The sequence below is a fragment of the Lissotriton helveticus genome, chromosome 5_1 (genome assembly GCF_964261635.1).
Source record: "Lissotriton helveticus chromosome 5_1, aLisHel1.1, whole genome shotgun sequence".
NCBI lineage: Eukaryota > Metazoa > Chordata > Amphibia > Caudata > Salamandridae > Lissotriton > Lissotriton helveticus.
In genome coordinates, this window is record NC_136065.1 from 495,994,859 (window position 1) to 496,021,377 (window position 26,519).

At 51.0% G+C, this 26,519-nt stretch overlaps 1 protein-coding gene across 2 annotated transcripts in view; it reads right to left on the bottom strand.

The window, feature by feature from the left end:
- VPS13D (vacuolar protein sorting 13 homolog D) overlaps positions 1-26,519 on the bottom strand; it is a 2,979,414-nt gene that overhangs the window by 319,513 nt on the left and 2,633,382 nt on the right. For both annotated transcript variants that reach the window (XM_078642819.1, XM_078642818.1), the window contains one exon: positions 6,348-6,482. In XM_078642819.1, coding sequence (XP_078498945.1) covers positions 6,348-6,482 — 135 coding nt within the window. The remainder of the gene's footprint in view (positions 1-6,347; positions 6,483-26,519) is intronic.

Here is a 26,519-nt window from a genome sequence, read left to right on the forward strand (position 1 = left end):
ACATATGCCAGGCTAACTTCTAACACTTGGGGAGGAGGCATGAAACTTCTGCCCAGGAAGGGCTTTGTTTCTGGACCCAGAGAGTGGAGGCCCTCTACACAGCGGTCCAGAAACCTGCCTGGAGGTGGCAAATGGCGGGCAGCCATTCAGGAACCACACCAGGGCTGGTCGTTTTTCAGGGGGATCTCTAAGATGCCCTCTAAATGCATTGTACATTAAATCCCACATTGGCTTCAGTGTGGATTTAATGTGATGAGAACTTTACTACCAAACTTTCCAGGTTACCGTAAAGCCATTATGGAGCTGTGGAGTTCGTAATGACTAACTCACAGACCATATACTCTTTATGGTTTTACTTCACTTACAATGTCTACGAATGGACTTAGCTATTGTCGGGGTAAGGTGCTCATGCGACTGTACACTATCCTGTGGGCTACTGCACCTTGCTAGAGGGGTGACTTAACTAGACCCCAGGCAGTGGGTTGCAGGCATGGCACACATGAATTTATTCAATGTCGTCTCTTCACTTTTCTCTTCACCAGAACATGCTGCCTTCAAAGGCAGAGTGTGAGTGTTAAGGTGCAGGGTCTCTAAGGGGGCAACACTAGGTGTTGCAGCCCTTAGCGGTCTTCCCTGATCACAATGTCCTTGGTACCAAACGTACCTTTTACAAGGGGGTTACCTGTGGCCAGATATGTGCCAACTGTGGGTACAAAGGTACAGTTGTGGGAAAGAACACCAGCCTTGGAAACCTGATTGACAGGGAGCCAGGGCACATCAAGTCAAAGTGCATCAACTGTCAGGCAAAAATTGGGGGGTTACTGCAACAGAAACCCACTTTCCTACAATGTATTCAGTGTACACCGCAGTACTGCACGATTCAGCGCACACTGAGACCCAATGCAGCTGACTTTCTGGGTCTTGATGAACCATCTTAGCAAGTGATACTCGCTGCTGCTTCAGTTCTGTGCTACGGAGCATTGGTGTGGCGATATCTTGCACTCACTCCTATCCTCTCATCTTCCTTTGCTTCCTGCTACCAATGTCTAATTGAGTTGCCAGGTAGGAAATTACTAAAAGCAAGCACACCCCCATTTGAAAAGACACCCAAGCATCAGAGGGACTACTAAGAGAATCCCAAAAGAAGGCCAAGCCCGACAATCTTGAAAAGGGTTTAAAAGAAGAATAAAGATCTTTAAATAGCGAAGAAAAACAAAATACACATTACATTACGCACCCTCCTCCCCTCCGACAGACTAAGACAGGATCACAGGGACGTGGAGGAGGGGGCATGAAGCCCATGAGACGCCTCACACACACAAAGAGGTGATGTGTGTGAATAAAAAAGGAAGCTGCTTGCACGCCGAAAGGTGCACAAAGTAAGCAACGATAAGGGTGGGGGTTGGGGACGGTTCAAGCTGCGAATCGGGAGGGGGTTAGGCAACACCATGCAACACCAGAAAGCATAGAAATGAGATTAGCTAATAATATTACACACGCTAACTTCTGCAGGGCGGTGTGGTGCAGTGGCAGAGATGAAGTACTGTTCTTGCTCCTCAGACATGCCAGTGGGAACCCATGTCCCAAAAGGAACTAAAGAAAAAATAGTCCCAGACACAGAACGAAAGCAGTAGTTTAGCCCTGGTCCCTGGGTGTTAACAAGCGATGAAAAGGAGGGCCAAAAGAAGTATTACCCACTAGAAACCAAGCCGATTTGAAGGACAGTCTAAGTTACCAATAAAAAGCTAATGGTCGGGCTCTAAGCCCAAACAGTCAATACAACATGTCTCTGCCTTGACCTAAAATGTCCCCAGTAAAGTAGGTTGCTTCACACTCCTCTGACCACATGACACTCTGATGTGTATCGTGCCTGGCCTGTGGGGGCTCAAACTGCCGGGAAGTGGGAGCCCAGTGAAAGATGTGATCTCTTTATGTATGCATGGCTCCTCCTCTGAGTTTAAAGCACAAGTTACTACTTGTGTAACAATATATCTGTAAGAGACATTAGTTAGTGAGAGATTCCTTACCTTAGAATATCCCCAGGCATCAGACTGGATCCGGAAAGTTTTGCTTAGCAGTACCCCTGCGCGTCAGTAGGTGGCTTCCTGCGGCTCCGCGTCCGTCGCTGGCATTGTATGCGCCAAGATTACGTCACAGAGACTACTTAGGTGCCACCCCTGTGCTCTGGTGTCAGTTCTGTAGACGACTTTCCGCGCCAGGAACGCAGAGCCATGCAAGAAACTGACCACTAATGCATTGAAACTAGAGCCCTGAAAGGGATGACCAGAGAACGGGGAGGATGGGTGGGGTGGTATGGAATCTATCATTAACTAATGTCTCTTACAGATATATCGTTACACAAGTAGTAACTTGTGCATCTTAAAGAGACACGTTAGTGATATATTCCTTACCTTAGAATAGATACCCCAGCAATACCAACCCCGGTGGTGGGTCTGCGAACAGGATTACACCAGAAAGTCACGGAGAACAGAACGGCCAAAGAAGCCGTCACTCCGGACTTGACTGTTAATGCAGTAATGCTTGGTAAACGTGTGCAGCAAGGCCCACGTAGTTGCCTGACAAATGTCCTTCAAGGGAAGGCCGCATCCCAAGGCAGTAGTGGCTGCCGTTGCCCTGGTGGAATGGGCACGCAGACCCACAGGAGGCTCCTTCTTAGCCAACGAGTAACAGGCTTGGATGAAGAGAATGACCCACCGAGAGATGGTCCATTTGTGCACAGCCCGAATTTTTTTGGCACCCACGTATCCAACAAGGAGCTGGTCATCCACCCGGAACTGCTGTGTGCGTTTCAGATAAAATGAGAGTGCACGTTTTGGGTCCAGATGGTGGAACCTCTCCTCCTCTTATGAGGGATGCGGAGGCTGAAAGAAGGTGGGCAAAGTGATAGTCTGCCCGATGTGGAAGGGTGTAACAACCTTTGGCAAGAAGGAAGGACAGGTCCTTAGAACCACTTTGTCTGGATGAACAGAAAGGAAAGGAGGTTTTGAAGAAAGGGCCTGGAGCTCACTCACTCTTCATGGCAGAGGTGATAGCAACCAGGAAAGCCGTCTTCAGAGTAAGAAGTCTTCAAGGGATTTATTCAAGTATTGTAGTTAGAATTATTAATATACTAGGTTTATAAGGTCAAGTGAATGAGTACCTTAGGTGGTGGTTAATTCCAGCTGTTTGATACCTTATTTAGTAGTGTTAACAAATCACAAGATCAAAACTTTTTTCATATATGATCCAAATCATCAATGTAGGAATATACAGAGCAAATACAAATAAAAACAAAGAGCGGGTGTATGTAGAAAAATATTCAATTTCATCTTATTCAAAAAAGGGTACTTTTGTAGACATTGTACAGAAAATGTGACAGAGCGGTAACAATGTCAATTAAGAGCCTTCACTGTGACATTTTTCTTCTTACTAATAATAACAACAAATTATAGAAGAGAAGGTATTGGTCGACGTTTCGGTCTCTACATTGCCATACACGAGACCATCTTCAGGACAATAGTCTTTGTTAATGTTGACCCCTTAATAAGGCAGCAGGAAAGCGTTTGTAATTTAAGCTTTCTGAACGGTGTTGCAACAACTTCAATGAAGCAATAAAGTGGCGCTGTCGAAAGGATGTTTCGCAATCTTTTTTTTTTTTTTTTTGAAACTTTTTATTGAAAATAAAAACAAGAAAACAGAAAAACAAAACATAGCAAGGCATTACAATAGACTTGTGTCACCATTCGGCTCGTGGGGGGGTGATGTTTCACAATCTTATCAGTGTTAAGGTGTTTTGAGGCGTTTTAACCCAGCCGGGTTATCTCACGATAAGACCAACGTTACTCAAGCCGGATCAAAGTAATGCAGTGAAGCTGCCAGCTTGTTCATGGCCAGTGTTTCGCACGTGTTATAAGTAGCGTAGCGACTGAACGGTGAGCCTTTCAATTTTGTGGCTCGTTCTTAATATTATGTTCAATGTAGCATCTTGTCGTTCTTTAAACCATCAAGAGTCCGCGAGTCGTGAAAATCGCCCTGCCCAATGAATCAGCGGTGTCCAAACCACACCGGATGGCACAGGCCTCAGCGGCGGGATAGGAGCAGGTGAAGGAATAAACGGCGCCAGGATGGCGCCAGGGTGGGGCCGAGACGGCGCCGGTTCCCAATTCGGATCCCAGGCGGGGACAAATCCCTCCGGAAACAGGGGCAGTGGCAGAACCAGCGGTATCCACTGCGGTGCCGCCGGCAGAGCCGAGGTCGGCGTCGGGGCTGGAGCCGGCAGCATGGGACCTCTTGGCGCTGAGGCCGGAGCTAGGGGCACAGGATCCTGCGGCGGCGCCAGAGCTGGATCCGCCGGTGGAGCCGACGGAGCAGCAGGATCCAGACATGGGACCGCGGGGCCCGAAGGAGCAGCGGCTGTAACCCGAGGCCTTAACAGGCGGTCCATGGCGGCAAGGAATTCTTGCATTTCTGCGGGAGGTGCCGACGGACCCGGGTAAGCAGGACTCCCAGGTTCCAAAGGTGCCCCCCTCGTCCGCATCCGGGGACCGACGCGGGGACGTCGGAGAGTGAAAACGCTTCTTCGACTTCTTTTTGTGCCGTTTCTTACCTGAGGCCGCACCGGAGCCGCCTCCCAACGTGGATCACAGGCCGGAACAAAATTATTTGGGAACCGGGGCAGGTGTGGGATAAACGGCACCCAGTGTGGCGCCTGTGGCGGCGCTGGGGCCGGAGCCAGCGGTGCTGCAACTTGTGGCGCCGGAGCCGAGGGCGCTGGATCCAGTGGCTCCAGGGCTGGCGCCAGAGGTGGTGCCGCCGTGCTAAGAGGATCTGGACACGGGACCGCGGGGCCTGCAGGAGCACCAGCAGGAGCCCGAGGCCTAAACAGCGGGTAGGCCGCGGGACACACAAGCTCCGGAGGAGCCGCAGAAGTGGAGCTCCTGTCCCCCACGTCTGCCTCCGGGGAGCGATGGGGGACGTCCGAGAGCGAACGCGTTTCTTCGACTTCTTTTTATGGCGTCGCTTACCGTAATCCGAAGGCGAAGACTTAGAGTCCGAGGAGCGAATTCTCCGGTCCCCCGAGCGGTCCAGCGAACAGCCCCTAGACCTAGAGCGGCAGTGAGAGGAGTGCCGGACCTCCAGCAACTTCTGTAAGGCCTTTCGGGCCATGGCACGGCAGTCCCGACAGTCATGGTCGGTCTCCAGGGAGTAGAGGTAGACATCATGGGGGTCTGCCACCTACATATTACGGTGGCACGACCCGCAAGACTTAAAGCCGGGCACCCCTATGTGCACCAGGAGACAAGAAAAGGAGACAAAAAGTGTCACAAAATGGTAAAAAAATGACCGACGTACGTGCTCAATACGGATCTGGGCTTTCGGCACGGAAAAAGGAAGAACTGACATCAGCGCGCATGGGTGGCGCCTAAGTACTCTCTGTGACATCATCTCGGCGCCTATGACGCCAGTGACGGACGCAGAGCCGCAGGACACCACCTACTGGCGCGCAAAGGTACTGCTAAGCAGAAAAACTTTCCGGATCCAGCCTGATGCCTGGGATATACTAAGGTAAGGAATATATTACTAACGTGTCTCTTTCAGATAAAGAAAGAAGTGACGCCAGAGCGCAGGGGTGGCGCCTAAGTAGTCTCCATGACGTCATCTTGGCGCATACGACGTCAGAGACGGACACGGAACCACAGGACACCACCGACTGATGTGCAGGGGTACTGCTAAGCAAAACTTTCCGGATCCAGTCTGAGGCCTGGGGATATTCTAAGGTAAGAAATCTATCACTAACGTGTCTCTTTCAGATATATTATTTATTGAAATGTATTCCAGGAATCAACACGCACGCAGACATGTCCTGATATTTGTGAATATCAAAGGAGATCCCCAGATGGAGCATCAAGCACTTAAATTCTGGTCTCCAGCTTTCATACCATAAGCTGTAGGCACTAGGCGCATGCCTTGTTATTAATCCAAGGAATTCTGAGCAGCTGAATTCTCATCAGTAAGCTACAGCTTGAAAAAGAAGTGATAACTGCACTTGTCTAAGGGATGGTCTCCCAAGAAAATCCTACCATATATAAAATGGGACAGAGCAGCTTACTCGTGAGAGACATAAGTGGGTCCTGCACATAGTCAATATGACAAATAAAAAGGCTCAGTAAAAATTACAAAATCATCTACAAGTTTTACTATAATAGTTATCATTTCCCCCCAAAATATTTAGTCGAGAAGACATTTGTTTTGATCATTTCAAAGGTGTAAATGTTATCTGCAGCATATGTCTTGTTTAATCAAGGCTTTTTGTATGAAAATTCATAATCTGTGTAATTAGCACTTACCTCTTGAAAATGCTTAAGCACATCATTGATAATAAACTCTTTTGTCTCATATGGATGAACCCGAGTGAATGGATCTAAATCAATGACAGCATCTTCAAACTTTATGAGCGGAAATCCAAGTGTACTTTTCAAAGCCTAAAAATTAAAAACAATATTTGTAATTAAATTGTTTACCTCAATCTAGCTGGCTCTAAGGGAACGATGAAGAAAACACCATTCCTAAGAACAAAATTTAAATCAACAGAAAAAGGTAAGTGTCTATTTCACTTTTGTTTTTCTCCTCCTCCTCTTACTTTATATGAAATGCCATTGAAGGCAAGAAGCACACGCATATGTAGAAAAAAGACGTTAGAAGGAAGCAGCAGATGAAAGATAAATATTAAAATCAAAGTAATTCCTACAGATGAGTCGTAAGATAATTCAGTGAAACAAAATCACACCCTTCACTCTCTTATTTTACAATAATTTAGTTTGCATATTAAGCTTCTCCCATAGGATCAGCACCTGAAATATGTGAACACCCTTGAATTAGGACAAAATGTGCTGTCATAATAGACCCCCCTAATATATACTATGGAGTATAATAGAGCATTACTTAGGCGTACCTTCCTAGTGAATTTTTACTGACCATTCAGCAGATCACATGATTTTATGCAATTCCTAACCTTACCAGCGTGCCTGCACTAGTACAGAAGTCAACAAACTGTGAATTGTAATTTTTCTGTTGTCATTTCAAAGTACTCTAATTACAAACCTGTGGGCAGAGCTTATGACTGTTACTCTCACTTTTGAAGACAAGGGGCAAATGTTGGTGGGGAACCATCCCACCAACAGTCCTAATGGCCTTAATGAACAAGTTACTTACCTACGGTAACGATACATTTGTAAGAAACATTAGTTAGTGATAGAGTCCTTACCTTAGAATTACCCCCAGGTGTCAGACTGGATCAGGAAAGTTTTCGTCAGCAGCACCCCTGAGCGCCGGAAGGTGGCGTCGTGCGGCTCCTCGTCCGTCGTTGGTGTCGTGGTCGCTGAGATGACGTCACGGCAGCTACTTAGACGCTGCCCTTGCACTCTGACGTCAGTTCTGTACACGACTTTCCGCGCCAGGAACGCAGAGCCATGCAAGATACTGACCACTGGTGCATTGAAAATGGGGCCCTGAAAGGGATGACCTTAACCCTAGATATCGGTTCGCAGAACGTGGAGGATGGGTGGGGCGGTAAGGAATCTAACACTAACTAATGTTTCTTGCAGATATATCGTTACCGAAGGTAAGTAACTTGTTCATCTGAAAGAAACGCATAGATACAGATTCCTTACCTTAGAATAAATACCCCAGCAATACCAATCCTGGTGGTGGGTCTGGGAACCAAGATCACACCAGAAAGTCCTGGAGAACAGAACGGTCAAAGAAGTAGTCTCTCCGGACTTGGCTGTCCAGGCAATAGTGATTAGTAAAAGTGTGCAGCGAGGCCCACATAGCTACCTGTCAGATGTCTTGTAAGGGGACACCACGTGCCAATGCCGTAGTAGCAGCCGTCACCCTGGTGAAATGGGCCCGCAACCCCAACGGAGGTTCCTTTTTAGCCAGAGAGTAACAAGTTTTAATACACAAGATGGATCATCGGGAGATAGTCTGCTTGTGTATGGCCTGACCATTTTCTGGCGCCAACATAGCCAACAAGGAGCTGGTCATCTAACCGGAACTGTTGTGTGCAGTTCAGGTAAAATGATAGCACACGTTTTGGGTCCAGACCGTGGAGCCTCTCTTACTCTCTGGAAGGATGCGGAGGCGGAAAGAAGGTGGGCAAAGTGATGGTCTGCCCGATGTGGAAGGCAGTGACAACCTTTGCCAGAAAGGATGGACGTGTTCTGAGCACAACCTTGTTCGGATGGACAGATAGAAAAGGAGGTTTACAAGAAAGAGTCTGGAGCTCACTCACTCTCCTGTCAGAGGTGTGGCAACTAGGAAAGCAGTCTTCAAAGTCAGCAAACAAAGAGGACAGTTGCGAAGAGGCTCAAAGGGAGGGCACATTAAATATGTAAGAACTAGGTTCAAGACCCACTGTGGTATTACGAAAGGAATAGGAGGGAAAAGATGAGTAATGCCTTTGAGGAATCTGCTTACAACAGGGGAAATAGCATAAAGGTAGTCCAGAGCAGAGCCCTGCTGGGACAAAGAAAGAAGGAACAGAAAAACTTCTGAAAGGGGGCAGAAAGGGGATCCACAGCCTTTGCTGTGCACCATGCCAAAATTTATTCCACCTGCAGGCGTATACCAGCTTAGTGGAGAGACGCCTGGATGCCATTATGACATCACAGACTTCAGGAGGCAAGTCGAAAGGAATCAACTGCCGCCGCTCAATCTCCACACAAAGAGGTGGAGACTGGACAGGTTCGGGTGAAGGACCATCCCCTGCTGCTGTGACAGAAGATCCTACCAAAGAGGAAGTTGGATCGAGGGATCTGTAGGAGAGTAGGGTCTGCAATCCTATGGTCACCCCAGATTTTTAGATCTCGTGACCTACAATGCGCGCAAGCGCATTGAGGGAGCGAGAATTCAAGTGCTCGAAATCCTCGTCAAACCAAGGGCTTCTTGCGCTGCGATTTTCTTAGAGTTCACGTGAATCACGTGACAAAACAAGCACGCGTATTCACGGCCGCACAGCACATCAAAGGGCTTCGCCCAGCGTGCGCTCTGCGGTTTCTCCTCCCCTAATTGAATCATGGCCGGCCGCAGGCCGGCCGTACTTTCAGTTTCCCACACGTTCTATTTATTCTCTCACCCATCGTCTCACGTCCTCTCTTTGCTTCCCGTTGTCCCATCTATCATTTGTTCGTTCTATCACTTCCTCGCGTTTTCTTTTCTCTTTCTCATCTTTTCTCTACTCCTCCTTCATCGTCCCCTTATTCATTGTCTCACTGTCCTTTGTGTCTTTGCCTCCAGCTCCTGTGTTCCTTGGCCTCTCTTTTACATCAGCCCCTCAGTCCTTTCTCCTTAATTTACCCCACACGTTCTATTTATTCTCTCACCCATCGTCATTCTCTTCTCACAGTGAACCCGTGAGCCTTTCCTCCATTTTGTTCTCGCGCCCGCGCCAAGAGACACCACGTTCAGAATACAGGAAGAGAGCAAACACCCCTGCCAGGTCCTAGTTGTTTATTCTCACTCTCATACCACAGCACTCCCCCTCACCCCCCGCCTCCGACACTGGTCCCAGCCACCATGAGCCAAATCTGCACATCAAAGGGCTTCGCCCAGCGTGCGCTCTGCGGCTTCTCCTCCCCTAATTGAATCATGGCCGGCCGCAGGCCGACCGTACTTTCAGTTTCCCACACGTTCTATTTATTCTCTCACCCATCGTCTCACGTCCTCTCTTTGCTTCCCGTTGTCCCATCTATCATTTGTTCGTTCTATCACTTCCTCGCGTTTTCTTTTCTCTTTCTCATCTTTTCTCTACTCCTCCTTCATCGTCCCCTTATTCATTGTCTCACTGTCCTTTGTGTCTTTGCCTCCAGCTCCTGTGTTCCTTGGCCCCTCTTTTACATCAGCCCCTCAGTCCTTTCTCCTTAATTTACCCCACACGTTCTATTTATTCTCTCACCCATCGTCATTCTCTTCTCACAGTGAACCCGTGAGCCTTTCCTCCGGTTTGTTCTCGCGCCCGCGCCAAGAGACACCACGTTCAGAATACAGGAAGAGAGCAAACACCCCTGCCAGGTCCTAGTTGTTTATTCTCACTCTCATACCACAGCACTCAACCCCACCCCCCCCGCCTCCGACACTGGTCCCAGCCACCATGAGCCAAATCTAAGACTTACTACGCTGTGTCAGGCCTAGAGGAACAGAAGGCCCACGGGCTTCCGGGAAACTATGACGCAGCGACGCCATCCGCCTCCTTTCTCCCTTCCCTCAATTGAATCATGGCCGGCCGCAGGCCGGCCGTACTTTCAGTTTCCCGGCCGGCCGCTCTTAACGCTTGTTTCTCTTCATACCCATTGTCCTCTCTTTTGCCTCCTCTGCCCGTTTATCCTTTCTCTCAGCTTCCCTTCGTGCGTCCTCTCTTTGCTTCCCGTTGTCCCATCTATCATTTGTTCGTTCTCTTGCTTATTGCTTTTCATTCCTGTTTTCTCAATGTTTTACTTTTTTCCAGTTGTCTCTTTCTTCTGTCTCTCTTTGCTGCTTCTACCTCTCTCAGTCCAGGTTAAAGACTGACTATTATAATAAAATATAGTAGCTCCTACAACCAACAGCTCCAACTTTCCTACTGCGAGACCTATTGGCAACGTCAGTGCTTGTTGCTTTTTGCTTCACTGGTTTACGACTTTCCCTGGCTGTGGGCCTGCTAATCAGACCCACAGCCTAGCTGTTCTCTCTCTAAATTGACATCCATGTACTTTAGGTGCATTTACCAATTGGTACTGGGCCACCTTATCAGTCCCTGTACAGTGTACCTTAGGTACCCAGGGCAAAGGTGTACCCAGGGCCTACCAGGGGCTGAAGCATGTATTATGCCCCCCTGGCTGGCCATCTAAACAGACACAACTGGCTGGTAAGACAGCTGGGGCACGGTGGTTGTTAGAATTGGGGGTCCATACTTGGTAGGGCCACGGCCTCTGACCAACTAGGGACCCTCTACTCTAGTCAAGGCAAGGTGGATGTACGTCAAAAGATAATCCCTGCTCACCCCCTTGGTAGCTTGGCAGAGCAGACAGGCTTATCTCCCGGGCAATGTGTAAAGTATTTGCGCCACCACTCACAATAATTAGAGGGAACACCACAAACTGACACCACACTGGTATAATATAAAAATCATCTTTTTATATGTTCTTAGGCAGACTTAAAACGGACATATACCAACATAAAATAGGCTTCGTGAGTCAAAAGTATTCTTCACATGGAAAGTGTTCTTGAAACGTAAAAAGAGTCTGTTGCCAAAAACTTGGGCACCTCAATTTCCCCCACGACCAGTCTTTTATGGCCAGGGGACTGCCCCTCTCTTCAGGGGGGATCCGATGATTGGATACACAGAAGAAAGCACACACGCTGGGCCTCCCTCTCCCCCCAGGTGGACGCGCTCGCACTCGTCTCACACTCGAGCGTTACCTGGGGGGGAAAGCTGCAGGCTGCTCGGCACCCGGGTCTCGGGGGGGGGGGGGGGGGGGGGGGGGCGCGATATTTCTCCTCGCTAGCTGGGCAATTCACACTCCTCCGTGTGAGGCAGGGGCCGCCAGCCAATCCTTGCGCGGCTTGCCGGTGACACGGCGGACCGCCAGCCAATCCTTGCGCGGCTTGCCGGTGACGCGGCGGGCCGCCAGCCAATCCCCACGCGGCTTCAGGAAATCCCAGAGGTGATGTCAGAGCCCGCCGCCCAATCCCAGCGCGGCGATTTGGGCGAGCCTCCCCTCTAATTCTCGGCTCCCGGTGCCTCGCAGATCTCGGTGGTGGGGGCACCGGGGGACGCCGGGTTTTCGCGGGCAGAGTCAGGGGCCCACGGCGCTCCTATTTACTGGCAGGAGGGCGGCCTCCTAAACTTTGGCGATGCTTTCTGAAGTTTGGGACTTGGGGAGAGAGGATACGAGCCCACGGGCTCTCGCAGCACCCTCTCTCTCGGCCAATGCAGGTCACCAACACAGCCTTCCCCCGCACACAGCCAGGAGGGGGGGGAAAGACGATGACCACGGCAGAGTTTCTTTGTCCCTGGACTCTGGAGCCAGGAGGCTAGCTCTTCTTCTAGCCCTTGGAGAGTTCTTCTTGGTAGGAGGGGGACAAAGCACACAGCACAGTCCCAACAGTCCCTCTTAGGCAGGACAAGACAAGACAGCAGGTCAGCTTCCAGACACACAGCAATGGCAGCACTGTTCCTGGGGTCTTCTTACGGTGTCCTCTTCAGCAGGGATTCTCCTCTTCAGTCAGAAGTAGTCTGATTCTAATCTACACGGCTCTTTCCTTTATACAGAAAATAGTCTTTGATGCCTTTGAGGTTTGGTGATTTAAGCACGGGTCGCCCTTGTCCAGGCACTGGTGGCAGGAGTCTCTCGGTCCTGGGGAATCTTCCCTTTGAAGCAGGGAGGCAGGGACATCCGTCACCCAGCAGACAGGGGAGCCGGTATCGCACAGGCAGGGCACAGCCCAGCACCACTCCTCCCCCTAACCTTCAGGGGCAGCCAGCTATCATCCCACTGCTGGAGCTTTCCCAGACCCTGTCACACTCCCTCTAACTCGAACACCCAGGCAGGCCCACAGACAGACTGGACAAGAAATTAGCCACTTTCTAAAAGTGCTATTTTCAGACACAACATTTAAAAACCACCTATGCTAAAAGATGTATTATGGATTTCTGAATCCAGAGAAACCAGGTTTGGATTTTCTATCTTGTTCCTGGGGGAAGATAGGCAGGCACGCATGGGCCCCCACCCCCCCTCATTCTGTCCTATGGGCAGGGTAGCCTTGCTACAGTGAAAAACGAATTTGGCAGCAATCCACTACTGCAGCATGTCCCTTACATCTGTACAGGCCCTACTAGAGCACTTGCACCTTGGCACTGATCAGCAGTGGCAAAGTGCCCAAAGCATCTAAACCAGCAAAACGTAATCCAGCATAGAGTCAAAAACATAGGAGGCAGAGATCAAAAAGTCAGGGAAAACCACGCCAAGGATGCCAGGTCTAACACGTGTCCCCTCCAGCTGAAAGTGAGGGGATTTACCCAACCCCTTGGGAGTTCTCATCGCTAAGGCGGAAAAATCTGGACAGACCGTCAGCATTGGCGTGTTCTGTGCCAGGGCGGTGTTCCACCGTAAAGTCCATCCCCTGTAAGGAGATTGACCACCTCAACAGTTTTTGGGTTTTCTCCCCTCGTCTGCATCAACCATCTGAGGGGCCTGTGGTCTGTCTGAACTCGGAAGTGAGTCCCAAATAGATAGGGCCTTAGCTTCTTCAGTGCCCAGACCACAGCAAAAGCTTCCCTTTCAATCGCGCTCCACTTCTGCTCCCGGGGGAGTAGCCTCCTACTGATGAAGACCACAGGTTGGTCCCAACCCTCTTCATTCAGCTGGGAGAGCACTGCTCCCACCCCATGCTCTGAGGCGTCTGTCTGCACCACAAATTCCTTGGAGAAATCAGGGGCTCTGATCACGGGTGCGGTGCACATGGCAGCTTTCAGGGTTTCAAATGCTGTCTGACAGGCATCAGTCCAGATCACCTTTTTGGGCTGTTTGTTGGAAGTCAGCCCGGTCAAGGGGGCCACAATGGTGCCATACCCTTTGACAAACCTCCGGTAATACCCGGTGAGTCCCAAGAAGGCTCTCACCTCTGTCTGGGTCTTGGGGGGTTCCCAATCCAGAATGGTATCAATATTTGCCTGTAGGGGCGCCACCTGGCCCTCCCTACCTGGTGTCCCAAGTACACCACAGATCCCTGCCCTATCTGGCACTTACTGGCCTTGATAGTGAGGCCTGCATTCTGCAGAGCTTTCAACACTTCCCAGAGGTGTTGCAGGTGTTCCTCCCAAAGGGAACTGAACACAGCAATGTCATCCAGGTACGCGGCGCTGAATTGCTCCAGTCCGAACAGTACCTGGTTGACCAGTCGCTGGAAGGTGGCAGGGGCGTTTTTCAAACCAAAGGGCATGACTCTGAACTGGAAGTGCCCTTCTGGGGTTGAAAACGCCGACCTCTCCTTTGCCCCCTCAGTTAAGGCAATCTGCCAGTACCCAGAAGTCAAATCAAATGTACTGAGATACTTGGCAGCCCCCAACCGATCCACCAGCTCATCCGCTCGGGGGATGGGGTATGCGTCTGTCTTGGTGACCGCATTGAGTCCGCGGTAGTCCACACAAAACCTGAGTTCTGGGATGGCACCGGGCGCAGCAGCCTTTGGTACTAAGGCCACCGGACTGGCCCCCGGGCTGCTGGATGGCTCAATCACCCCTAGCGCCAACATCTTGGCAACCTCTTCCTTGATGCTGGCCCTGACTTTGTCAGCAACCCTGTAAAATTTCTGTTTCACAGGGGGGCTATCTCCAGTGTCCACATCATGGACGCACCAATTGGTGACTCCTGGGGTCAGGGAAAACAGGGATGCAAACTGACCCAACACATGGCGACAGTCTCTCTGCTGCTCTGGGGTCAGGGTGGGGGAGAGAACCACTCCATCCACTGACCCATCCTGTTCCTGGGGGGCCAGGAGGTCAGGAAGGGGATCACTCTCCTCCTCCATCCCATCATCTGTAGCCAGGAGCATGGTGACATCCGACCTCTCAAAGTGTGGTTTGAGGCGGTTCACATGCAGGACCCTCAAAGGGTTCCTGGGAGACTGAAAGTTAACCAGGTAGGTTACATCGCTGTTGCGCTCCACCACCTCATACGGCCCAGTCCACTTATCTTGGAGCGCGCAAGGCTCCACTGGCGCCATCACCCACACCTTCTACCCAAGTTGAAATTCGACCAGAGTGGCATTCTGGTCATACCATCTTTTCATTTCCTCCTGGCTGGCTTCTAGGTTCGCCTGAGCGAGTTTCCTGAAGCGTTGAGTCTGGTTGCGGAAGGCCAGCACATAGCTGAACACATCCTGAGGGGTCTTACCATGGGATTTCTCCCAACCCTCCTTCACCAGACTCAGAGGTCCTCTCACCGGGTGACCGTACAGAAGCTCAAAGGGGCTGAACCCTAAAGACTTCTGGGGTACCTCTCTGTAGGCAAACAACAGGCAGGGTAGGAAGACGTCCCACTTCCGCCTCATGGGCTCCGTGAGGCCCATTATCATGCCTTTGAGGGTCCGGTTGAATCTCTCCACCAGACCATTCCCTTGAGGGTGGTAAGGGGTGGTGAACTTATAAGTCACCCCACACTCCTCCCACAACGACTTCATGTACTTAGAGATGAAGTTGGTCCCCCTGTCAGACACCACCTCCCTGGGAAATCCCACACGGGAGAAGATCCCCATCAATGCACGGCCCACCACAGGGGCTGTGATTGTCCGGAGAGGGACAGCTTCCGGGTACCGGGTGGCATGGTCCACCAAGACCAGGATGAACCTGTTGCCTAGGGCTGTCTTGGGTTCCAGAGGACCCACAATGTCTATGCCCACCCGCTTAAAAGGGGTGCTAACCACGGGAAAGGGTTGGAGGGGTGCCTTGCACCTTCCCCCACTCTTGCCACTGGCCTGGCAAGTCTGACAAGTCCTACAAAAAGTTCCCACGTGCTTCTTCATCTGGGGCCAGTAAAAGTGGGTGACAAGCCGTTGAAAGGTCATGTCCTGCCCTAGATGTCCTGCGAGTGGCACGTCATGAGCCAGACCCAGTAAGAAGGTCCTGAAGCGCTCGGGTACCACCAGCACACGGTCTGCCCCGGGCTCAATGACCTTAGGCTCACTATACAACAATCCATCTTCCCAGTAAATGAGATGGTGTTTGGACTCTCCACCTGCTGCCTGGTCTGCAGCCTGTTGCCGCATACCAATAAGAGAAGGGCACTCTTTCTGCGCCTTGCAGAACTCCTCCCTGGAGGGACCCCCTTCTTGCTGCCAATGGGTCAGCTCAGGCAAGTCTCCCAGTTCGGCTACCTGTTCCCCTGTAGGTACCAGAGCATCCCCCTCCGGGTCTGCTTCCTCCTGGACCGTGGGAACGGCCAGGGCTGGTTTCCCACGCCCCTTGCCCATTCTCCTCTGGGCAGGTACCTGGGCCACTGTTTCAGGCTCCAAGTCTGCTTTGCCACCCTCGCTGGCGGCCATGGCCCGAGTGGTCGCACAGGCGCACTCAGGCCAACCCAACATCTCCAGATGCACCTGGCGCTCCACCTCCCTCCAGGGAGAACTCTCCAGGTCATTGCCTAGCAGACAGTCTACCGGCATGGAGGGCCTCACAACAACTCTCAAGGGACCTGAGACCCCCCCCCACTCGAAGGGAACTTGTGCCACTTTGCAGCGGCGCACCGAGTTGTCAGCTGACACTACCGGGTGTAACACATCTGGGATAACCTGCTCCTCAGAGACCCACTGACATCTGACAGATGTCACACTGGCTCCCGTATCTCTGAGAGCCTCCACCTTCCTCCCGTTGATGGTCACCCACTGCCTGTACTTTTTAGTGTTTTCAGGCAGGTAGGTTTCCTGGACCATCTCTTGGTCTCCTAAAGAGACCAGGGTCATCACTGCCAGCTCCTCCTCCCCACTAGGTACTAACTCCTCTCCCAAGGTTACACTCGTCAAACCCGGTTTGGGAGCAACAGGGGGTGCTAGGGACTTCGTGGGGCAGCTAAGGGCAATGTGACCATTCCCATTGCAGTTATAACACCTAATGGGACCTTGAAAGGTACGCCCACCCTTAGGGGGTGAGGGTGCCTGAGACTGGGGGCCCGGGGACTCCTTTCCAGCTGAACTGTTTTGGGGCCCTTTAGGGAACTCCTTCTTGTTACCTGTGTCCCCCCCACTCTTCTGCTGGGGACCCTGTCCAACTTTGGCTGTGGTACTCACGATCCCCTTGTGGACCCTGGTGCTGGTCCAGCGGTCCACCTCCTTAGCAAGCTCCCTGGGATCAGTTAACTTACTATCCAAAAGATGCTAGCGCAGCTCTGGAACACATATACTGCTCAAGTGCTCCCAACTAATTAAATGGAACAACCCCTCATAATCAGTTGCCTTGCTGCCCTTCACCCAACCTTCCAATGCACGCGTATACAGGTTCACACACTCCACCCATGTACTGGACTCTAACTTTTTAAAGTTCCTAAACTTCTGTCTATACTGCTCTGGGGTAAGCCCATACCTGAGGCATAGGGCCTCCTTCATGTGGGGATAGGTCATTTTGCCTGCCAATTCTAAGGGTGAGAGGACATCCCTCCCAGAAGCCTCAAAATGTTTCCACAAGCCCGCCCCCCAATCCTCCATAGGCACCTTACCCATCTTAAGAGCAATCTCATAGGCTGTGAACCATGCATAGATATCCTCCCCCCTCTGATAATTCTGGACTATGTCCTTGGGGAGGTATACCCTAGGCCCATGCACTGGCTGTGCGCTGCCACCATTCGAACCGGACCCCCACTGTTTAGCTTTTAGATCCAGTTCTCTCATGCTCACCTCATGGGCCAGAAGTAACTTCTTTTCTTCCATCTGGGCCTTGAGCCTCAGGACTTCCAGCTCATGTTCTCGCGCTCTCTGGTTCTCTTGAATTTCCTCCGGGGAGAGACCCTTGCTGGAATGGTTGCTGCCAGCCCTTGAGGCTGGTCCGCCTATTGGCAGATCCTTTGCTCCAAAGCCATTCCCTGGTGGATTCTCCGTTTCTTCAGCACCTGTCCCCGCTGCCTCTTTGGCCTCCCACCAGACCTTTAAGGCATCCTGCAGCTCGTCCTTTCTAGAGCTGCCTTTGATGGGGCACCCAAACTCTCTGCAGTACTTCCTGAGAGCATCCTTGTGGTAGGAATACAGATCCTCAATGTTAAAATCCACTTCTCCCCTGATACTGTCTTCCTTCTCACTTGGTGCCTTCTCACTGGGCACCTTTTCACTGAGTGCCTTCCTGGACTGTGACATGGTGCTTCAAGGAAATTAAAAAATAGGACCAAGAACAAAAAAATAACTCGGTATGTGGTTATGTAGGTCTGCACTAAACTAGTGGTGCTCACCAATCACTGTAGGTCAGGCGCAAACACACGTCCTCATCCCACCGCTACACCACCAATGTTAGAATTGGGGGTCCATACTTGGTAGGGCCACGGCCTCTGACCAACTAGGGACCCTCTACTCTAGTCAAGGCAAGGTGGATGTATGTCAAAAGATAATCCCTGCTCACCCCCTTGGTAGCTTGGCAGAGCAGACAGGCTTATCTCCCGGGCAATGTGTAAAGTATTTGCGCACCACTCACAATAATTAGAGGGAACACCACAAACTGACACCACACTGGTATAATATAAAAATCATCTTTTTATATGTTCTTAGGCAGACTTAAAACGGACATATACCAACATAAAATAGGCTTCGTGAGTCAAAAGTATTCTTCACATGGAAAGTGTTCTTGAAACGTAAAAAGAGTCTGTTGCCAAAAACTTGGGCACCTCAATTTCCTCCACGACCAGTCTTTTATGGCCAGGGGACTGCCCCTCTCTTCAGGGGGATCCGATGATTGGATACACAGAAGAAAGCACACACGCTGGGCCTCCCTCTCCCCCAGGTGGACGCGCTCGCACTCGTCTCACACTCGAGCGTTACCTGGGGGGGGAAAGCTGCAGGCTGCTCGGCACCCGGGTCTCGGGGAGGGGCCGATATTTCTCCTCGCTAGCTGGGCAATCCACACTCCTTCTCCGTGTGAGGCAGGGGCCGCCAGCCAATCCTTGCGCGGCTTGCCGGTGACGCGGCGGGCCGCCAGCCAATCCCCACGCGGCTTCAGGACATCCCAGCGGTGTTGTCAGAGCCCGCCGCCCAATCCCAGCGTGGCGATTTGGGCGAGCCTCCCCTCTACTTCTTGGCTCCCGGTGCCTCGCAGATCTCGGTGGTGGGGGCACCGGGGGACGCCGGGTTTTCGCGGGCAGAGTCAGGGGCCCACGGCGCTCCTATTTACTGGCAGGAGGGCGGCCTCCTAAACTTTGGCGATGCTTTCTGAAGTTTGGGACTTGGGGAGAGAGGATACGAGCCCACGGGCTCTCGCAGCACCCTCTCTCTCGGCCAATGCAGGTCACCAACACAGCCTTCCCCCGCACACAGCCAGGAGGGGGGGGAAAAGACGATGACCACGGCAGAGTTTCTTTGTCCCTGGACTCTGGGGCCAGGAGACTAGCTCTTCTTCTAGCCCTTGGAGAGTTCTTCTTGGTAGGAGGGGGACAAAGCACACAGCACAGTCCCAACAGTCCCGCTTAGGCAGGACAAGACAAGACAGCAGGTCAGCTTCCAGACACACAGCAATGGCAGCACTGTTCCTGGGGTCTTCTTACGGTGTCCTCTTCAGCAGGGATTCTCCTCTTCAATCAGAAGTAGTCTGATTCTAATCTACACGGCTCTTTCCTTTATACAGAAAATAGTCTTTGATGCCTTTGAGGTTTGGTGATTTAAGCACGGGTCGCCCTTGTCCAGGCACTGGCGGCAGGAGTCTCTCGGTCCTGGGGAATCTTCCCTTTGAAGCAGGGAGGCAGGGACATCCGTCACCCAGCAGACAGGGGAGCCGGTATCGCACAGGCAGGGCACAGCCCAGCACCACTCCTCCACCTAACCTTCAGGGGCAGCTAGCTATCATCCCACTGCTGGAGCTTTCCCAGACCCTTTCACACTCCCTTTAACTCGAACACCCAGGCAGGCCCACAGACAGACTGGACAAGAAATTAGCCACTTTCTAAAAGTGCTATTTTCAGACACAACATTTAAAAACCACCTATGCTAAAAGATGTATTATGGATTTCTGAATCCAGAGAAACCAGGTTTGGATTTACTATCTTGTTCCTGGGGGAAGATAGGCAGGCACCCATGGCCCCCCCCCCCTCATTCTGTCCTATGGGCAGGGTAGCCTTGCTACAGTGAAAAACAAATTTGGCAGCAATCCACTACTGCAGCATGTCCCTTACATCTGTACAGGCCCTACTAGGAGCACTTGCACCTTGGCACTGATCAGCAGTGGCAAAGTGCCCAAAGCATCTAAACCAGCAAAACGTAATCCAGCATAGAGTCAAAAACATAGGAGGCAGAGATCAAAAAGTCAGGGGAAACCACGCCAAGGATGCCAGGTCTAACAGTGGTGTAATCACCCTTTGCTGTAGATATAGTTACCTATATCTAACCCCAAAATGGACACATGTATTCCTATCAGTCACTCCTATGGCAGGCCTTATCAATCCTGAAGGCAGAGTGCTTGGAATTATGTGAGATAGTGCTCTAGCATGAGCTGAGCCTGTCTGCAGCTTGCGGAACCAAGTCCTTATAGCTGTTCCATGATAACGCTATACCATATACTCTTACGTGCATTATAATCCTCGCGGTTGAATGCTAACTTTGGTATAGCATTATCAAAACATGTCGAGTAAGGTGTCATACGAATTGGAATACTACCCCCTCGCCAGTTCTGGCGACGAGGGTAGCATTCCACCTTCTAGAGGGACACAACATGTATGCAACTGTGAACCCCGGTTAAAGTTAACCCAAGCCTCAGCATCACAAAATGGATGATGCCACCACAGACACAAGTCTGACCTCCTGCTGCTGGGAGTCCTTCCAGCGAGGAAGGCCTGGACAAAGGGTTTCCTGCCTTGGGAGGTGCTAGCACCACCCCAGACAGGATTTTGTGTATTAGGTAGGACAGGGCTGAAAGGAATGAGACATGCCTGGGGCACACAAGGTGTCCCTGTGCATACACCGGCTCAAACCAGTTGCTGGGGCACTCCAGCCCCAGCTCTGGCGCGAAACCGGACAAAGGATAGGGGGTGTAACCACCCCCCTTCCTGGTCCCACCCATAGGAGGGACGTAGTCGTAGTACAGCCCCCTTTAGCAGGATAAAGGTAGGAGCTGATCCCATTCCAAATTAGAATAATCCTGACTTGAAACTCTACAAGAAGAAACTCTGGACTTCGACGTTCTGCTCCACAGAAGACTGAAGAAATCTCCCTTGTGGGCAAGGAGTGTCCACCCTGCAACGGCAGGCACCATCAAGCGTCCAGCTGCTTCACTTTGTCGTCTTCCCTCAAGGATCCAGACTTGAGAGCCCGACGAGACCCGGATTCCCAGACCTCTCCGACCTCGACTCACATCTGCAGCACAGCTGAGATCCGTGGGTGCGACTAGACACGTGGGACCGGCCATCTTGGAGAAACTGCACTTCGCTTACAAGCACGACTTCTGAGGTAACCCCGACGGAGTGCTTTGGGGATTGAGAAGCCCCAGCCCCGAGCAGCTCCTGCACCGAAGAGCAGCCCTCCAGCATCCACGAGATCTGCATGGGGCCCCTCTGCCTGTTTGCTGCTCAACGCGTTGTCTGGTCACTTGCCGGCTGGCTAGTGACCTCCTAGACGACGATCTTTGAAAACTACACTGCTGGTCTGGTTGCTACGGACTGGCCCTTGCTCCCTTCCAAAAGAGGAGCACCCCGGACCCTCCTGGTCCACTACAGACGCCGTTTCCACTCACCGCGTGGGTTGCCTTTGCCAAGGCCTGTTGACTCCAAATCCGGATCCGACACCGCCGACAGCGAGAGCCTGCGTGGGACAGCTCGTGCCTCCATCCTGGTCGTCGAAGACACCTCCTGGTCCACGCGGCTGCAGAGACAAGCGTCCACTCTTCACCTGATTGCGACGGCGACATCTGGTTCCTTCCTGGTTCCACTCCAGTCACTGGCTAGTGACTTTGAACATTGTCCCCTCTGCTTTCAGGTCTTCAGCATCCCTGATCCACCCTTGGATCACATTGGACATCTTCCTCCTGGTCGCCTGCAGCATCTTTTCTTTCAGGCTCCATAGACTTCAACGCAGAAACCAGACACGACTTCGCACCTATGCACCCGCAGCCCGTGGGTGAGGTAACAAGAGCATTTCGGGGCTCAAGGGTAGATTAACTCTCCTAGTGTCCAGATTCACAGTCGTTTTAGTCCTAACCAGTCAGGATTGTCCGTACTCACCTTTTTCTTGAACTGTACTGTCCATAGACGTTGTTACGCATCCCGCGTGTCAGTTCACACTCTGCACACGCGTCCCGTGGGCCTCCTATTACTTACCTACAGTTAGGGTAGTGTAGTCCCAGCGATCCTACAGCCTCTGGACAGCTCCATTCCTTCTATCGATTTCCTTATACCATTTACTTAGTATATGGTTTGCCGTGCCCCTAGGGCACCATTGTAATTTTGTGCAACTTATCGTATTTTTCCTAAGAGATTGTCATGTGCTTAGCCCTCTGATCTCATAAAGAGTTCAGAGGTGTTTGTTATTAATAAATATATTGTTTATTTTCATAACAACATGTGTGGTGTCCTTTCATCTGGTATTCAAGGGGTTATATTGTGGTAAAACAGCTGGCTTCACATGCCAAAAGAGTTTAGCCTAAGACTGCTTTGTCCATGCTACCATTAGGATAGCTGGTCTATAAGGTTGACTTACAACCAATCACCATAAGGGTTGTTTGGACTTATACAAGGTGATCACTAGAACTAGTGAGCATCATATATCAGGCCAACTTCTCACAGGATCGATCATCATACTGAGTAGCTCGGGATACCAAACTCTTCGAGCCCAGTTCGGGGCCGCAAGAATGACTTGGGCCCGGTCGCGTCTAATCTTCTTCAGCACTCTGGGCAGAAGTAGTATAGAAGGAAAGGCGTACAACAGACCGAGACTCCACTCGCAACGAAAAGCATAGCCTAGTGAGTGCCGCCTTGGAAATTCCAACGCGCAGAATTGCTGACATTGCGCGTTCTCTTCGGTGGCGAATAGATCTAACCAAGGCTCTCCCCACTGTCGAAATAGACCTTGCACCACGTCCGAGTGAAGACGCCATTCGTGATCCATCATGCACCTGCGACTGAGTTCGTCCACCCTGGAGTTCAGTGAACCTGCCAGGTGTTGAACCACCAGGGAAATGCCCTGCTGTTCCAGCCATGTCCAGAGGCGCAGAGCCTCCTGACATAGGGTCCACGACCCCACCCACCCTGTTTGTTGCAGTACCACATGGCGGTGGTGTTGTCTGCGAACACCAGCACCACTTTCCCTTTGACAGAGGGAAGGAATGCCTTCTGTGCAAGTCGGATCGCCCAAAGCTCTAGAAGGTTGATATGAAGCCTGGACTCCGAGATTTATTGACAAAAAGGCGAATGCCATCAACAGGCCTGTACATCAAGGTGTTCTGGATATCCCCCGAAAAACCCAGCGAGTCGGCGGTGTCAAGGCCACATCAAATCGTGAACTTTGCTGCATCTCTCCCTTCAGCAATCGCTTTAGAGAGCACTGTCTGGGCCTCCTTCGGACACTCTGGCTGCACCGGCGCCACCGTATCCCACACAGATTGGGAATAACGGTCTAAGAGGCATGCTGTGCTCACAGACCGCAGCCCTGAACTGGCGGAAGAAAAAATCTTCTTAACTAACAGTTCTAGTGTCTTCGATTCCATGTCCGGGGGTGCAGAAGGGAATGCACTTTGGGATGCAGAGGCTTGGACAACCAAGCTCTCAGGGGTGAGGTGTTGGGAAAGGAAAATTGGGTTGACCGGGCCGGGCGATGGCGTCGGGCCACGTTCCTATCTACAGAAGCCCTTGTGTCGGGCCTGGACCAGATGCCCAAAAGAATGTCTGAAAGTGCATCATTAAAAGGCAGCAGTGGCTCCGCAGAGGTAGCCGCCAGCTGAAGCACTTCTGTCAGGAGGTTAATATCAGGGCTGAAAACGGGGGCGATGACGTCCGGGGGCACGGGTGACATCGGAAGTGGTGCCGGTGGGGTCGATGTCGGTGGAGGTGTCACGAGGTCAACCGGGATCCAGGCCTGGATCCTTGGGAGCCCTGCGGCACCGCGGCCGGAGCCAACAGCGATGCCGGAGATGGAGCCGCCGACAATAAAGAGTGAGGGCCCCCAGTCGGACCCACGGGGCCCGAAGGCATGCCGGCGGGGCCCGAAGGCCCAAAGAGGTGAGCCATGGCTGACAGAAATTCCTGAAGGGGGGTACCGCTCTCTCAGGATCTACGCTTGTTGGTGCGCTAAAAGGAAGAACTGACGGCGTCTAAGTAGCTGCTGCGACATCATCTCAGCGACCACAACGCCAACGACATACGCGGAGCCGCACAACGCCACCTTCCGACGTGCAGGAGTACTGCTGATGAAAACTTTCCGATCCAGTCTTTCGCCTGGGGGTAATTCTAAGGTAAGGAATCTATCACTACGTGTTTCTATCAGATATATACATTACCTAATTTTTTTCTAAATGTTCTCAGGGATGAACCCCCACCACCAAACTTCACAACAAGAAGTGTGACTCACTGACAGTTTGGGACAAATATTACATGCTACAACTTTCAGAGATCACTAGTTGCAACTGTTCCAATCATATTGATTCCTTCTTTAAGGCAGGCATGTTCATTTTTGGACAGATACATGGCAGATTTCTAAGTATTGGACATGTAAATTATTTCCATTTACTTTGATATGGATTTAACCCTTTGGCCCGACACAGCACACCCTATCGTAAGACAGCAATAACACTCACTGCAAACTGAGATATCGCTAGGCTCAAGGTGGCACTGTTTGAGTCAGCTTTTGCGTATGTAGCTTTATAGTAAACAATGGAGGGGCATCCAGCACGGGTCCAGGAGGGCCTCGATCTGTGACAGATTTTCAGGATATCCACATGAAATTATTCTGTATACATTGAATCTAAATAAACCTCATGCACACAGTACACAGTTATCTTTAAACTGTGACATGGATCCGTCCATCTAGTACCGACCTTGGACACCCTATTGGTGATAGTTCTGCATTTAGTCCAACAATTAAAAAATGCCATCTGATCACCAGTAGACATTTCTGAACTCTACCAGCACTTCCGCTGGCGACCAAGGTTTTTTTCGGGGGCCAGGGCACCGTGCTAATGTTAACCCCCTCCGTTCCGTCGCCTGCTTCTCGTCAGATTTTCGCCGCAACACTGATGGAGCCAAAGCACATCATTCTCTTATTTTTTGGGGTGTCACATAGACCCGGGATTTCATATTTACTCACCCGGTCACCAATAATATTAATTATCAGTTATTTGCGTCCTAACAAAGTAATGCAACAAAAGCCTTAGCTTCCGAAGATTTACTAGTGTGCCCAGCCACATTCACTGCCTCCAATAAATGTACCCTTTATATAATAAGTTAATTAAAGAGAGATTAAGAGGGAGCCAATAAACACAGATGCCCACTAGCCAGAGGATTGTCTCTTTTCTCCCAGAGATTAGGTGGAGTGCGCTTAACTGGCGCAGGTGTTTTATAGCTCCCCAGAGCCCGTTTCCATATGGACAGTGCGGAGACATGAGCAAAAATCTACATAAAAATGGATTTGCTGCTTTAGTGAAGTACATTCCACCCTTTGCATATCTGTCAAGAGTTTATCTCACCTGGGTATTACAGACATTTCAAGGGTGTGTTATTCAAAATAACATAAAGAAAATTCTTAGAAAGGGAAATGTATCGCTATAAGAGAAAATCTAAGACCTTTGGGCAAATGAATATAAATCTACTGCTGATTCATGAGGGCCGAATCCATTCCAGATTATCAAAGAAGGCATGGACAACGGGAGTCCTGGGAAGGGGGAAGAAGGCAGGAGCAACGGCGGTGAGGACGTGAGTGGAGCGAGAAGGCACGGACAACGCTATTGTGGGTGGAGGGAGAAGGCAAGGACAACGGGAGTGTGGGAGGGGGAAAAATAGTGCTCTAAATAACATGTACCGTACAGTGTAACACTCGAAGTAAAGGGGCCAATAGCCATGGGAGGGTACAAATGGTGAATGGCTATAGTAAGGCGGTACTAACAAGCCTCATAATCGATCAGAAGACAGAATTTACGAAGGACAAAGACAGAAGCCAATGAAAAATATGAGTGGAGAGTGAGAGCCGCTTGTCTCCCATAGTCTACTACTGCATGCCTCGCAGAGCGAGCAGCGTATGCACGCTGCCGCTAAAGCTCGACCTAAAAAGTGGGGTCCACCATGTCAAAAAGAGGCACTTTCCTACACTGGTCATTTTCAAGATGGCAGAACCTCTGTCTCGCGTGTAGAGCCCCTTAGCCCAACCCAGACGTGTAGATACCAAGGGGGCTACACACCCCTCAAAAACTGGTTTGCCAACTAATTTCCCCTCTCCTTCCAGAGTGCCAGCCCGTCTACATAAACAATAGAGCAGCCCCTCTCCCAAGTGTTCACCTGCTGCCTTTCAAAGGCAGCTTCTCCTTTGAAGCTCGCATTTTGGGTCAACACCCATGTTGCTTTCTGCTAATGAGCGGGAGCACCTCCCTCCCACATAGGTTTCTATTTTGACCAATCCTGAGCATCATTTGCACATTGGGCTAGGAGGGCAGAGAGCTGTCGCAAGGAGAATCCTGTCTGCAACCGTGGACGGACACAGGGGATTTAGGCCAACAAAACGGCAACTTTAGAAAAGTGGCACGTTGCAACATGTTACAATGATTCAGACTAGGGCATCAAGTTGCGTCTATTGCAACGAGCTGTTTGATACTTTACAGAATC